Genomic DNA, 15,457 nt, shown 5'->3' on the forward strand with positions numbered 1-15,457 from the left:
ACTTTCTGGCAACAGTTTGGGGAAGGCCCTTTCCTGTTTCAGCATGACAATGCCCCGTGCATAAAGCTAGGTCCATACAGAAATGGTTTGTCATGATCGGTGTGGAAGACCTTGACTGGCCTACACAGAGCCCTGACCTCAACCCCATCGAACACCGTCGGGAAGAATTAGAACGCTGACTGAGAGTCAGGCCTAATCGCCCAACATCAGTGCCCGACCTCACTAATGCGCTTGTGAAAGCAAGTCCCCGCAGCAATGTTCCAACATCTAGTGAAAAGCCTTACCAGAAGGAATGGAGGCTGTTATAGCAGTAAAGGGGAAAAAACTCCATATTAATGACCATGAGTTTGGAATGAAATGTTCAACAAACAGGTGTCCAAATACCCCCCCCAAAAAAATGTAATACATTTTTTTACAGTCTTTTTTTGCTTATCGTTTTCAAGGGTACCAATCATTTTGGATATGACTGTGCATGGGGAATTGGTCTAAAATGATAATGCTGCTAAATGTTGGCAGTAGCTAATTTAACAAAAAACTCAAACAAAAAGGTGTGGATTGCAGTCATTTTCTATTTAATTGAACCTTTATTTAACAAGGCAAGTCAATTAAGAACAAGTTACATGATTGAGTCTTGGAATGTAGAGATGGAGATAAAACTGTCCAGTTTTAGTGGTTTTTGCAGCTCGGTCCAGTCGCTAGATGCAGCAAAACAAAAAGAGGAGTGACCCAGGGATGTGTGTGCTTTGGGGACCTTCAACAGAATGTGACCGGCAGAATGGGTGCTGTGGAGGATGAGGGTTGCAGTAGGCATCTCAGGTAGGGGAAGGGGGTCGAAGAGGATTTTTATAAATAAGCATAAATCTTTGTAATCTAGCACGGGTAAGATGGTCATCTTAATCAGGGTCAGTTTGGCAGCTGGGGTGAAAAAGGAGTGATTACGATAGAGGAAACCATGTCTAGATTTAATCTTAGACTGCAGCTTTCGATATGAGCTGAGAAAAGGACAGTGTACTGTCTATGAAAATAAAAATGCTTAGAGTCAAAAGCAGTGGTGGCATCATTAAGGTTGCAGTGACACATCCATAACTTGAGCAGAAACCAGACTGCACACCAGAGAGAATACTATAGACATCAACAAAGCTTGTTGATTATTGTCAAGTTTGTCCAACACTTTATAAACAGGGCAAGATAGAAATTGGGCTATAACAGTTATGATCAGCTTGATCTCACCCTTTAAACACTACAGGATCAGGACGATTAAGCTAAGCTAGGCTAATGTGATTAGCATGAGGTTGTAAGTAACATGGAAATAAAGCTTAAATTCTTGTTAATCTAACTGCACTGTCCAATTTACAGTAGCTATTACAGTGAAATAATACCATGCTATTGTTTGAGGAGAGTGCACAATTATGAACTTTTATTAATAAAGCAATGAGGCACATTTGGGCAGTCTTGATACAAAATGTTGAACACAAATGCAATGATTCATTGGATCAGTCTAAAACTTTAAAATACACTCTTGCCATCTTCTGGTCAAAATCGCGACTGGGCTTGAATAATACATTATGGCCTTTCTCTTGCATTTCAAAGATGATTGTATAAACAAAACGTTGTTTTCTTTGTATTATCTTTTACCAGATCTAATGTGTTATATTCTCCTACATTTATTTCACATTTCCACCAACTTCTAAGTATTTCCTTTCAAATGCTATCAAGAATATCCATATCCTTGCTTTAGGTCCTGAGCTACGGGCAGTTAGATTTGGGTATGTAATTTTAGGTGACATCTTTTTTTTAAAAGGGAGGGGTCCTTAAGAGTCATGTCCCAGTTTAGGTCACCTAGCAGGACACTAGAAGTCATTCCGAGTCCTTTCAAGGTAAGGAAGCAAATATCTAAGTATGCAAAAATTGCTGAACTATCACATTATGTCATTGTATAAACTGTTGCCTTACTGCTGCACCTTTGAATGTTCTAATAATAAAGTGAAATATATACATAAATAGACATATCGGCATCATTATCATAATTAATAATCAAGTAATAAAACCATTTTAATTTGGAGGTTTGAGAGAAATACCCCAACCCTCCCCTCTCTGTGAATTCCACTAAATCTTTTCAACAGTCAATAAGGTATGAGTTATAAGTTATTTAGGTAACGGTCATCCAACGTTGCCCGGCCTTCCATAGAAATACAGGTTTTATAGAAATATAGCAGAAATAAAGCAGTAAGTGATTTTTTGTGTGTCCACAAGTTTGCACCTACACTGGGAATTAGTGGGGACCTGTGTTGGGAACCCTGTGAGCTGAGATGGAAGGCATGCATGGTGAGACTTTGGAATCGACTGTTGGATATGCCAATTGCCAGAATAGCCAGCAAAAGTTTTCAATGGGTTCTCTCCATACGGGAAAGCCTGGGCATCCGAATTGTCTGACCTTTTCCAACAGTCTGACTGTAAACATACATACGAAAACAAAATTAAGGTAGACATAAATGCTTTAAAAAAAACAACTGACGATGCAATATGAAAATAAAATGGGTGGAGGAGATTATTCATGTACCTAAATAATTATTGACATTGTTTGATTAGGAACAAATTGTTGCGTGAGAGATACACTACATGGCCATAAGTATGAGGACAACTGCTCGTCGAACCTTTGCTGCTATAACAGCCTTCACTCTTCTGGGAAGGTTTTCCACTAGATGTTGGAACATTGCTGAGGGGACTTGTTTTCCTTCAGTCACAAGAGCGTTGATGTCGGACACTGATGTTGGGCGATTAGGCCTCGCAGTTCGAGTTCCAATTCATCCCAAAGGTGTTTGATGGGGCTGTGCAAGCCAGTCAAGTTCTTCCACACCGATCTCGACAAACCATTTCTGTAAGGACCTCGCTTTGTGCACGGGGGCATTGTTCATGCTGAAACAGGAAAGGGCTTTCCCCACACTGTTGCCACAAGTTGGAAGGACAGTCTAGAATCATCATTGAATCATCATTGTATGTTGTAATGTTAAGATTTCCCTTCACTGGAACTAAGGGGCTTAGCCCAAACCATGAAAAACAGCCCCTGACCATCATTCTTCCTCCACCAAAGTTTACTGTTGGCACTATGCATTCAGGCAGGTAGCGTTCTCCTGGCATCCAACAAACCCAGATTCATCCGTCAGACTGCCAGATAGAGATGTATTACTCCAGAAAATGCGTTTCCAATGCTCCAGAGTCCAATGGTGGCAAGCTTTACACCACTCCAGCCAACACTTGACATTGCGTATAATTATCTTAGACTTGTGTGTGGCCGTTTGGTCATGGAAACCCATTTCATGAATAGTACGCAAGTATAAACATCATGGGACCACGCAACCGTCATACCGCTCAGGAAGGAGACACGTTCTGTCTCCAAGAGATGAACGTACTTTGGTTGCGAAAAGTGCAAATCAATCCCGGAACAACTGCAAAGGACCATGTGAAGATGCTGGAGGAAACGGGTACAAAAGTATCTATATCCACAGTAAAGCAAGTCCTATATCGACATAACCTGAAAGGCCTCTCAGCAAGGAAGAAGCCACTGCTCCAAAACCGCCATAAAAAAGCCAGACACGGTTTGCAACTGCACATAGGGACAAAGATCGTACTTTTGGAGAATTGTCCTCAAGTCTGATGAAACAAAAATAGAACTGTTTGGCCATAATGACCATCGTTATGTTTGGAGAAAAAGGGGGAGGCTTACTAGCTGAAGAACACCATCCCAACCGTGAAGCACGGGGGTGGCAGCACCATGTTGTGGGGGTGCTTTGCTGCAGGAGGGACTGGTGCACTTCACAAAATAGATAGCATCATGAGGAAAGGAAAATTATTATTGAAGCAACATCTCAAGACATCAGTCAGGAAGTTAAAGCTTGTTGCAAATGGGTCTTCCAAATGGACAATGACCCCAAGCATACTTCCAAAGTTGGTGCAAAATGGCTTAAGGACAACTAAGTCAAGGTATTGGAGTGGCCATCACAAAGCCCTGACCTCAATCCTATAGAGAATTTATGGGCAGAACTGAGAAAGCGTGTGCGAGCAAGGAGGCCTAGAAACCTGACTCAGTTATACCAGCTCTGTCAGGAGGAATGGGCCAAAATTCACCAAACTTATTGTGGGAAGCTTGTGGAAAAAAGTTTGACCCAAGTTAAACAATTTAAAGGCAATGCTACCAAATACTAACTGAGTGTATGTAAACTTCTGACCCACCGGGAATGTGATGAAATAAATAAAAGCTGAAATAAATCGTTCACTCAACTATTATACTGACATTTCACATTCTTAAAATAAAGTGGTGATCCTAACTGACCTAAGATGTTAACATTAGAAGCCTCCTCCCTAAGTTTGTTCTATTCACTGCTTTAGCACACTCTGCCAACCCGGATGTTCTAGCTATGTCTGAATCCTGGCTTAGGAAGACCACCAAAAATTCAGAAATTTTAATTCCAAACTACAACATTTTCAGACAAGATAGAACTGCCAAAGGGGGCGGTGTTGCAATCTACTGCAAAGATAGCCTGCAGAGTTCTGTCCTACTATCCAGGTCTGTACCCAAACAATTTGAAATTCTACTTTAAAAAATCCACCTCACCTCTGCTATAGACCACCCTCTGCCCCCAGCTGTGCTCTGGACACCATATGTGAACTGATTGCCCCCATCTATCTTCAGAGCTCGTGCTGCTAAGCGACCTAAACTGGAACATGCTTAACACCCCAGCCATCCTACAATCTAAACTTGATGCCCTCAATCTCACACAAATGATCAATGAACCTACCAGGTACCTCCCCAAAGCCTTAAACACGGGCACCCTCATAGATATCATCCTAACCAACTTCCCTTCTAAATACCTCTGCTGTCTTCAACCAAGATCTCAGCGATCACTGCCTCATTGCCTGCATCCGTAATGGGTCAGCGGTCAAACGACCTCCACTCATCACTGTAAAACGCTCCCTGAAACACTTCAGTGAGCAGGCCTTTCTAATCGACCTGGCCGGGGTATCCTGGAAGGATATTGATCTCATCCCGTCAGTAGAGGATGCCTGGATATTTTTTTATTGCCTTCCTAACCATCTTAAATAAACAAATTTAGAACCAGGAACAGATATAGCCCTTGGTTCTCCACAGACCTGACTGCCCTTAACCAACACAAAAACATCCTATGGCGTTCTGCATTAGCATCGGACAGCGCCCGTGATATGCAGCTGTTCAGGGAAGCTAGAAACCATTATACACAGGCAGTTAGAAAAGCCAAGGCTAGCTTTTTCAAGCGGAAATTTGCTTCGTGCAACACTAACTCAAAAAAGTTCTGGGACACTGTAAAGTCCATGGAGAATAAGAACACCTCCTCCCAGCTGCCCACTGCACTGATGATAGGAAACACTGTCACCACTGACAAATCCACCATAATTGAGAATTTCAAAAAGCATTTTTCTACGGCTGGCCATAATTTCCACCTGGCTACTCCTACCCCGGTCAACAGCACTGCACCCCCAACAGCAACTCACCCAAGCCCTCCCCATTTCTCCTTCTCCCAAATCCGTTCAGCTGATGTTCTGATAGAGCTGCAAAATCTGGACCCCTACAAATCAGCCGGGCAAGACAATCTGGACCCTTTCTTTCTAAAATGATCTGCCAAAATTTTTGCCACCTCTATTACTAGCCTGTTCAACCTCTCTTTCGTGTCGTCTGAGATTCCCAAAGATTGGAAAGCAGCTGCGGTCATCCCCCTCTTCAAACACTCTTGACCCAAACTGCTACAGACCTATATCTATCCTACCATGCCTTTCTAAGGTCTTCGAAAGCCAAGTCAACAAACAGATTACCAACCATTTCGAATCTCACCATACCTTCTCTGCTATGCAATCTGGTTTCAGAGCTGGTCATGGGTGCACCACAGCCACGCTCAAGGTCCTAAACGATATCTTAACCGCCATCGATAAGAAACATTACTGTGCAGCCGTATTCATTGATCTGGCCAAGGCTTTCGACTCTGTCAATCACCACATCTTCATCGGCAGACTCGATAGCCTTGGTTTCTCAAATGATTGCCTCGCCTGGTTCACCAACTACTTCTCTGATAGAGTTCAGTTTGTCAAATCGGAGGGTCTGCTGTCCGGACCTCTGGCAGTCTCTATGGGGGTGCCACAGGGTTCAATTCTTGGACCGACTCTCTTCTCTGTATACATCAATGAGGTCGCTCTTGCTGCTGGTGAGTCTCTGATCCACCTCTCCACAGACAACACCATTCTGTATACTTCTGGCCCTTCTTTGGACACTGTGTTAACAACCCTCCAGGCAAGCTTCAATGCCATACAACTCTCCTTCCGTGGCCTCCAATTGCTCTTAAATACAAGTAAAACTAAATGCATGCTCTTCAACCGATCGCTACCTGCACCTACCCGCCTGTCCAACATCACTACTCTGGACGGCTCTGATTTAGAATACGTGGACAACTACAAATACTTGTCTGCTTAGACTGTAAACTCTCCCTTCCAGACCCATATCAAACATCTCCAATCCAAAGTTAAATCTAGAATTGGCTTCCTATTTCGCAACAAAGCATCCTTCACTCATGCTGCCAAACATACCCTTGTAAAACTGACCATCCTACCAATCCTCGACTTTGGCGATGTCATTTACAAAATAGCCTCCAATACCCCACTCAAAAAATTGGATGCAGTCTATCACAGTGCAATCCGTTTTGTCACCAAAGCCCCATATACTACCCACCATTGCGACCTGTACGCTCTCGTTGGCTGGCCCTCGCTTCATACTCGTCGCCAAACCCACTGGCTCCATGTCATCTATAAAACCCTGCTTGTTAAAGTCCCCCCTTATCTCAGCTCGTTGGTCACCATAGCATCTCCCACCTGTAGCACACGCTCCAGCAGGTATATCTCTCTAGTCACCCCCAAAACCAATTCTTTCTTTGGCCGCCTCTCCTTCCAGTTCTCTGCTGCCAATGACTGGAACGAACTACAAAAATCTCTGAAACTGGAAACACTTATCTCCCTCACTAGCTTTAAGCACCAACTGTCAGAGCAGCTCACAGATTACTGCACCTGTACATAGCCCACCTATAATTTAGCCCAAACAACTACCTCTTTCCCAACTGTATTTAATTAATTTATTTATTTTGCTCCTTTGCACCCCATTATTTTTATTTCTACTTTGCACATTCTTCCATTGCAAAACTACCATTCCAGTGTTTTACTTGCTATATTGTATTTACTTTGCCACCATGGCCTTTTTTGCCTTTACCTCCCTTCTCACCTCATTTGCTCACATTGTATATAGACTTGTTTATACTGTATTATTGACTGTGTGTTTGTTTTACTCCATGTGTAACTCTGTGTCGTTGTATCTGTCGAACTGCTTTGTTTTATCTTGGCCAGGTCGCAATTGTAAATGAGAACTTGTTCTCAACTTGCCTACCTGGTTAAATAAAGGTGAAAAAAAAAATAAAAGACGGGGAATTTTTACTTGGATTAAATGTCAGTAATTGTGAAAAACTGAGTTTAAATGTATTTGGCTAAGGTCTATGTAAACTTCCGACTTCAACTGTACATTTTTCCACTATGATCAATAATGTCAAATACCTCACTGACGTCTAACCTATTAACTGACATGAACTATAAGCTTGATAAATAATGAATTCATGGATTGTTGGTGGCTTAGTAAACATACATACCATGAATAATTTCTTAGTAGATATATGAATGAATTATTTATTCAGGTTAACTAATGCATTAACTAATGTTAATAAATCCTTATTGTAACGTGTTATCTTTCCCTGTCTTTCATATCTGAGGATAAATCCATGAGTCAGAGAAATGTGACAGGCAATATGAGTCCAGACAGTTGGGAGAAAAACCCAGCTGAGACAAGAGAGACAGGGATACAGTGAGTGCAATTCTATTTCTCCCCTGAATGAAGGACTGAAGAGATGGGGCTAAAAAAACAGAATGGAAAGTCACAGGGACAGAGTGTCCTCAGACAACAATGTGACAGCCACCGGGGGCTTTATGAGGTGGAAGCTGCTTCTATTGGGCTATTGTCAGATGTAATGAGTTTTTGACACCTGGTTATATTAAATTATACTTCACTTGATTAGCATCTGCTTGGCTCTCCAGTCAACAGCAGCAGGAAAAGGCAGGGGACAGCAGAGAAGGATAATACAAATTGAAGATCAACTAGGTTTCAATCCAATTAGCAACACATTTTCATGACAATATTCCAGAATCCGCAAAAAGAAAATATGCTAATTTTCAAATGGACTTGTTGCAGGCAAAAATCAGTGTGTGATGACGTAGTGCACTGAAAATACTTTTAACGCTTAAGTTTTCATGTCCCGAAAAAAAATCTAAAGTTATGAGTTTCCATCACATTTTGTCACAAACTGTTAAAATAGCAAATGTGCCCACTCTGGTCTTGGCACGTGTGCTCTAACCAACAGCTTGCAGATACAATGCCGGTAGGCTAGTTACATGATGAGATTATTATGGATAAGAGCAAGGATATTTGTATTTGTCAAACGGCAGTCAAGCAATAATCATCATGTCACCAGAATAAGATCCTCAATATTTTTGGGAAAGGAGCATCAAGACCACTGTGCACTCACACCATACTCTGAGCATCATCATAAGTCATTTAATCTGTAGCCTAATAAACTGCATTCTTTCTCGAGTCATAGTGGGACTCCAATTCGTTTCCCCCAATATGATGGTTATATCAATATTTGCGCATTAAGACATTTCCACTGCCATTTCTCGCATAATTAATTTTACAGACACAAAAAGATCCCACCATGTCGAACAAAAAAATGATCTGTTTGCATTTCTAAAATTGTACCCAGACTTCCTGTTTCCATCATTTTTTAAATATGGTTTTTTTTATATGTGCATAAAAACTGTGGAGGGATTCGTGGTTAGTGACACAAATTATGAAGCGATAAAAACATCTGCTTTACTCCATGCCGTCAAACTGTAGCCGATATATTGAATTACTTTTTATACACAATTCCATTAGAACCATCAGAACTCACAGCGATAAAGCGGTCGGATATAAATCTCACCTCGTGCTTCAGATCGATAGTGAAGTCAGACTTGAGTGGTTCATCTCTCACTTTGCTTGCGAGCCTGCAAGATCAAATCCCTGTCTATTAGAATTTGCAGTTATAAATATTCTTATTTCCCTAGACCACTAAGAATTGAACAATGATTATTGGTAGACTGAAATAAACAGTATAAAAAAAAGTCATTGTCCAGTAGAGCACATTATTGCTGAGATGTGGTCACTATTCAGGTTTCTAAAGACCAATAGGGAAAATAGATCTATGGGTGCATCCATCAGATCAAACTGATAGTTCTAACTAGGTTTTAAAGCTATAAAGTTTTTTTTTTCAACTTATACTGACCAAAAATATTAACGCAACATGCAACAATTTCAAAGATTTTACTGAGTTACAGTTCATATAAGGAAATCAGTTGAAATAAAAATCATTAGGCCCTAATCAATGGATTTCACATGACTGGGTAGGGGTGCAGCCCTGGGTGGGTCTGGGTGGACTTTATCCCAAAGGTGAAGAAGCCGGATGTTACACGTGGTCTGTGGTTGTGAGGCCTGTTGGACGCACTGCCAAATTCTCTAAAACAACGTTGGAATGAACATCCAATTATCAGGCAACAGCTCTGGTGGACATTGCTGCAGTCAGCATGCCAATTGCTCACTCCCTCACTTCAAAACTTGACATCTGTGGCACTGTGTTGTGTGACAAACTGCACATTTTAGTGGCCTTTTATTGTCCCCACAAGGTGTAATGACCATGCTGTTTAATCAGCTTCTTGATATGCCACATCTGTCAGTTGGATGAATTATCTTGGCAAAGAAGAAATACTCGCTAAGAAGGATATAAACAAATTTGTGCACAACATTTTAGAGAAATATGCTTTTTGAGCATATGGAACATTTCTTGGATTTTTTTATTTCAGCTCATGAAACATGGAACCACCACTTTAAATTTTTGTTCAGTACACATTGTTTATAAGGAATACCTAGGATAGGATAAAGTAATCCTTCTCACCCCCTCCCCCCCTTAAAAGATTTAGATGCACTATTGTAAAATGGCTGTTCCACTGGATGTCATAAGGTGAATGCACCAATTTGTAAGTCGCTCTGGATAAGAGCGTCTTCTAAATGACTTAAATGTAAATGTAAATGTAAACAGTGGACTGAAACAGCTTATATTTTGGGTTCTGATCAGATAAAACAGTTGAACTAATCTCACGAGGCATTCATAAATTATATTTTCCAAGAAGAAGTACAGTAGTTATTTAATTAATTTAGAAGTAAAAAAAAAATGGATGTACAAATCACAGATTGCACCTTTAAAGGCAGATGGAGACAACAAGAGTTAAACAAGGTAGATATAGATTAGGACCTGACCTTTCAAGCAGGGGGATGCTAAGGGCCCAGGCAGCAGAGAAGTCTGGGTATTTAAAGATGGAGGGGTTCTCTGCAAAGGCGTAGTGGTGGATGATGGTCGACTCCTCATCATGAAGAGGTTTACCCAGGAACCACTCCTGAGGGATAGATGTGACATCATCAGCATCATGGTGACATTGCTGCTAATGCGCCACACATCTGGGCTGTATACATTGAGGTGATAAACATTAGAAACATTGCAGAAAGACATTATATAAAAAGAGCAAACATGATTCCCAATTAGACATGACAAGCAAATTTACTCGTGTCTTTGTTAACAAACTACTGCTTGCATGCATACACTTATTTTATTCGGATAAATGGAAGCATATCTCTGAGGGGAGTCTACCAGTTATTAAAGTAGTAGATGTTTTTAACATACCCAAAACTATTCTGGGACTTTATTTGACCACAGTAAAGATGGTCCCTGCGTTAATACTGAATCGAATTGAGTCTAAATTGAAGTCACACATACAGAGTGATTTATTAAAATGAGTCTTAAGACAGCCTACATCCTTTCCGACAGCCTACATCCCTGATATAGCGCTGTGCACAGAGCTCAGGGCTGTGTGTGGATGATGAGATAATAATGAATTCTATTTCCCACTTGGAATTGGAATCCCTTACAGGTTCCAGGCTGTCCCGGCTCGCAGATGGAAGGTTCACTTAATTATTATGCATTGTTTTTCAGAGTAAGAATAGCTCGAACCTCTGTTCTCTGTTAATAAGAACAAAACCATTTTTTGGTGAAGGTCTGGTGTACCACCGGGAGGTGTAATTAGTTTGATGTTGTTCATTGGACGGTATCGGGATGTACTAATCAGGATGGCCGTTGGATGATATTGGGCTTTGAGTTCTCTATCCCGTGCTTTGGTTTAAAGCCTATTTCAACTGTATAGGCTTATCAAAAAACAAATCTTTCATCCACAAAAATAAGCAACAAAAACATAATTTTTGAACTCCCAAGACAACAAGAAATATATGTTTGACCGTAGGAAAGCCAAGTAAATTGGAAACATTGCTAAAACCTATACAAATGATTGATGGTAACAAAATCCAGAAAGTTTAAGCATTCACTTTTCTACAGTCAATAGGATGACAGGTGTTGCTTCAAAAACAAATGAAGCAACACCTCTTTCAACTGTCATTATCTGGTTTTATCCTCAGAATCCACTTTTCTAAAACAAAATTTATATTAACTCAATAACACTATGGAGGACAAAACCTTCTATTTGGCATCCTCTGCTCGTGGTTTAAAACAACTAGGTAATCAACCTGCAACACCTGGATCCTGAACCTCAGAGAGTGGCCCTGGAGACGAGCTAGAAGTAAAATGTTGTATTTCAAAATAAAAAAAATCTCTATATTTATATATATTTTTTTAAATACTTATTTATTTAACCAGGCAAGTCAGTTAAGAACAAATTCTTATTTACAACGACGGCCTCGAAACAGTGGGTTAACTGCCTTGTTCAGGGGCAGAGCGACGGCGATTCGATCTAGCAACCTTTCGGTTACTGGCCCTATGCTCTAACCACTAAGCTACCTTCCGCCCCAAATGATGACACCTTAATAAACCCTGCATGCATCTGTGCTGCCGGTCAAGATAAAACGTTAACATTATTATTTTTGTTGGAGTGAGAGATTAAAATAGGCCTCTGGAGGACCGGAGGCTAAAACAGCTCATACTGTGTTTGACAGACAGCCTGCTTTACAGGCTGGTTGGACTGCCAGCCTAGACAGGCCAAGATAGGCAACGGCACAAGGTTCGGGGATGATGTCGGCTTCTATCTAACATTTCGTAAAATTCCTCTTCATGACAGACAACTCTCCCAACAAATAATGAGTTTGGGTAGGCAGAGCTTAAAATGCAGGCAGGAATTGCGTTTAGCTAGAGCAGAGACGGGCAACTCCGGTCCTGGGATGCCAGAGTGGTGTCACACTTTTTCTCCATCCTTAGCAAACACAGCTTATTCAATTAATTGCATTCTAAACTGAAGTTGATTATTGGAGTCAAGTGTGTTAGCTGGGTTCCCCGAGGACTGGAGTTGCCCATCCCTGAGCTAGAGCAACAAGTGGATCCGGCAGCGACGTTATCGGTAACACGATTCCTATTTCCGACCACTCTATCCCAACTGATGCTGGAACTTCTGCAGATGTGTTAAGCTGGAGCATTGGTATATTGCCGGAAGCAACCTATCTGCCTAGAAACTAGGTTTCATATGGGCCCAGATACAGGATCCAACCCAAGGTTGGAATTAAAAATGATGTCCAATACTCACTTTAATTTGACCATAACCAGGGTTAGTATTTCAGAGCCGGTATTCTGCTGAAGAGAACCATACCCGGAATAGTTGTTTTCCTTTTCAAAGTTAGCAAGAGAGTCCATCATTAATCCCAGACCCTAGTCACTGCTGTTGCCTAGGGTGTGGGTTTCCCCTGTCGTTGGCTAAGGAGAAGTGAATTACTGTGAATACGGTAAGTAAAGACTGGTACAGAGCGGTCCCTCCGTGTAAAAAAACATTAGTATTTACAATCCTAAGTCTGTGGGTCACTTACTTTTCTCCTGTCAAACTTCCTGAGGGCCTGGAGCAGTTTGGTCACCTTGACGTTAGTCTCCTCTTCCAGAAACACCAACCAGGATGAGTTCTTCCCAAACAACAAGGATAAACTGAGGAAGCAGAAATACTGTCAGGGTCACCAGACCTTTGCGCAGCTTATTGAAACAGTGGATACATTCATGACATGACCTCTTGTTTTGACCTCATTGTAGGAAAAAGGCTAGCCTGGTTCCAGATTGGTATTACGCTCTTGCCCTTCTCCATCATTGTTGTCATTGTTTGGCATGAGAATTCAATAAGTAGTTGGCAAGAGAGCAGAAACAGACTAACACCCAGGCTAGCAAAAGCCAGAACAGGGCATAAGTTGACGGGCGGCTATAGGTAACTATCATAGTATGGTAGCTAATCCTGTTATTGTGAAGGCCATTTTGCAAACATTTAAATGCTGAATGTGACTTATCGATCAGAAATAGGCCTACCTCTCGTTGGTCTGCTCACGAGGCCGCACACAGTGCGCAGTTTGAATAGGCTACTGATATTGTTGTTCGGCATGCAAAATGACTCAATAACCATCAACGTAATTACATTCTAAGTTCAACACTGAAGGAGAGGACGCAGTTGTCACAAAATATGAGCGGTATTTTCGGAAGGTAGGAAGTCATTTGAGGCTCAAAAAATGTTTAACCACCGATTAACCACTTTATCGGTGAATCGTTACATCCATACTGTACTGTATGGATGGGAATTACAAGATGGAAGTCTTTGTGAATGTGGGTAATGGCTGCTCTTTTGAGAGCTGACAGGTCAAAGCACTTACTAAGGCAGCACAGGAAGGATACTCCAGTCTCCCTCATTGTCTGTCAGACTGTGGAGGAGCAGGACCGGAGGGGGTGTCTGAAAAGAGAAAGAGTGTTTAAGTCAAGCCCAACAGTGGGACCTCTGGAAATCTCTACTTTACAGCAGTAACCTACAGAATTATTGACTTCAGAGTAGAGTAACTAAGGAAGTGTTTACAGTAGTAACCCAAGGAAGTATTTTCTTTACAGCAGATTAACTAAAATAGTATTTACTTTCAAACATTAACCTAAGAGGTAGTCTTTTCTTTACAGCAGTAATCTCGAGCAGAGTAACTAAGAAAGGAACTCTTCAATTTAGAGCAGAGTAACCAAAGAGTCTTTAGTTTACAGCAGGAGGAAAGACAACCTAAGGAAGGGACAGTCCTCAAAGAATCTTTATTAGAAGAAATTGTGTTTGTTTAGTTGGAGACAGCAGAGGCACAGAAACAAAGCCTAAGTACTAGAGCTGGGACGATAAACCGAACATTTGACACTGACCACAGCGATCACTTATCGCAGGCATTTTGCTGATGTTGTTCATTATAATAAGTAGCCTATACTAGAGAAATGTGAAGTTTGAAATGAAATGCTAATATGGGCGATTGTTAAATGGACAATTGACAGCTGCAACCATCAAACTACTAGTAGTAGTTTAAAGGGTCATCCTTTTATCGCAATTTCAGGCAATTTATCACAATATGGATTTTTTTTCATATCGCCCAGCACTACTAAGTACCTATAGAATCGTTATTTTAAAACAAACAAACTGCGTGTAGCCTAAAGGTACTCAGGTATGCAAAAGATTGCCACAAAGTATTGAAGTATTTGACTGCCCTAGCCACTTTCGTGAAAACACGAAACTTGGGTTTCCATCAAACCTTCTCTGATTCCGAGTTGAAGGGCATGTGATGTATTCAGTAGTGGCCTGAGGTAGTCTCGCACAGAGACGAAAACAAGGGTTCATGACTGCATCCACTCCACTCAGCAGACTGGAAACCAAGGGGGACCATGCTGCTCACAGACACACAGAGACACACAGACACACAGCCTCTCTGCAGATTACTCAGGCTACTCAACAGCAATGCCCCACAAATACCTAGCATCACACTATCATAGTACTGGACTGTAAATCCCTAATCCTAGGCTGTGTCCAGTATGTTAACCACATTAGTCAGCCGGGGGTTTGCCAGCAGCTCAGTCAAGCCCCATATACACACTAACAACATAATGGCATATTCACCAGTCTAAACTTGACTTTCACCTCAGGTAGTAAGAAACAAGTCAGTTCAAACACCCGGCAGGCTGCAGGGACAAAAACCCATCGCTTTACACCACTTCAGAGAGACACAGCCATCACAGACACACATTATGCTAAGCCCTACTCATGGAGTAGACTGGGTGGGGTGTGTGTGGAAAGGGTGGGGGGGCTTGGTCCCTGCAACAGCCAGAGCCTCCACACTCGTACGTACATGCATGCTCGCACGCACACACCCACACACACGCACATACAAACTCTGCGAGCTCCTGCAAGTGACTGTCTTACACACAGCCACTTT

The 15,457-nt window shown here is 41.6% G+C and overlaps 1 protein-coding gene across 5 annotated transcripts in view; it reads right to left on the minus strand.

Moving 5' to 3' along the window:
- Positions 1 to 15,457, minus strand: part of LOC118397035 (beta-1,3-glucosyltransferase-like) — a 149,831-nt gene that overhangs the window by 36,359 nt on the left and 98,015 nt on the right. For all 5 annotated transcript variants that reach the window (XM_052467098.1, XM_052467097.1, XM_052467101.1 and 2 more), the window contains 4 exons: positions 13,883 to 13,959; positions 13,064 to 13,175; positions 10,466 to 10,602; positions 9,096 to 9,159 (listed from right to left, as the gene is read on the minus strand). In XM_052467098.1, the coding sequence (XP_052323058.1) occupies positions 9,096 to 9,159; positions 10,466 to 10,602; positions 13,064 to 13,175; positions 13,883 to 13,959 (390 nt within the window). The remainder of the gene's footprint in view (positions 1 to 9,095; positions 9,160 to 10,465; positions 10,603 to 13,063; positions 13,176 to 13,882; positions 13,960 to 15,457) is intronic.

The sequence above is a fragment of the Oncorhynchus keta genome, chromosome 18 (assembly GCF_023373465.1).
Source record: "Oncorhynchus keta strain PuntledgeMale-10-30-2019 chromosome 18, Oket_V2, whole genome shotgun sequence".
NCBI lineage: Eukaryota > Metazoa > Chordata > Actinopteri > Salmoniformes > Salmonidae > Oncorhynchus > Oncorhynchus keta.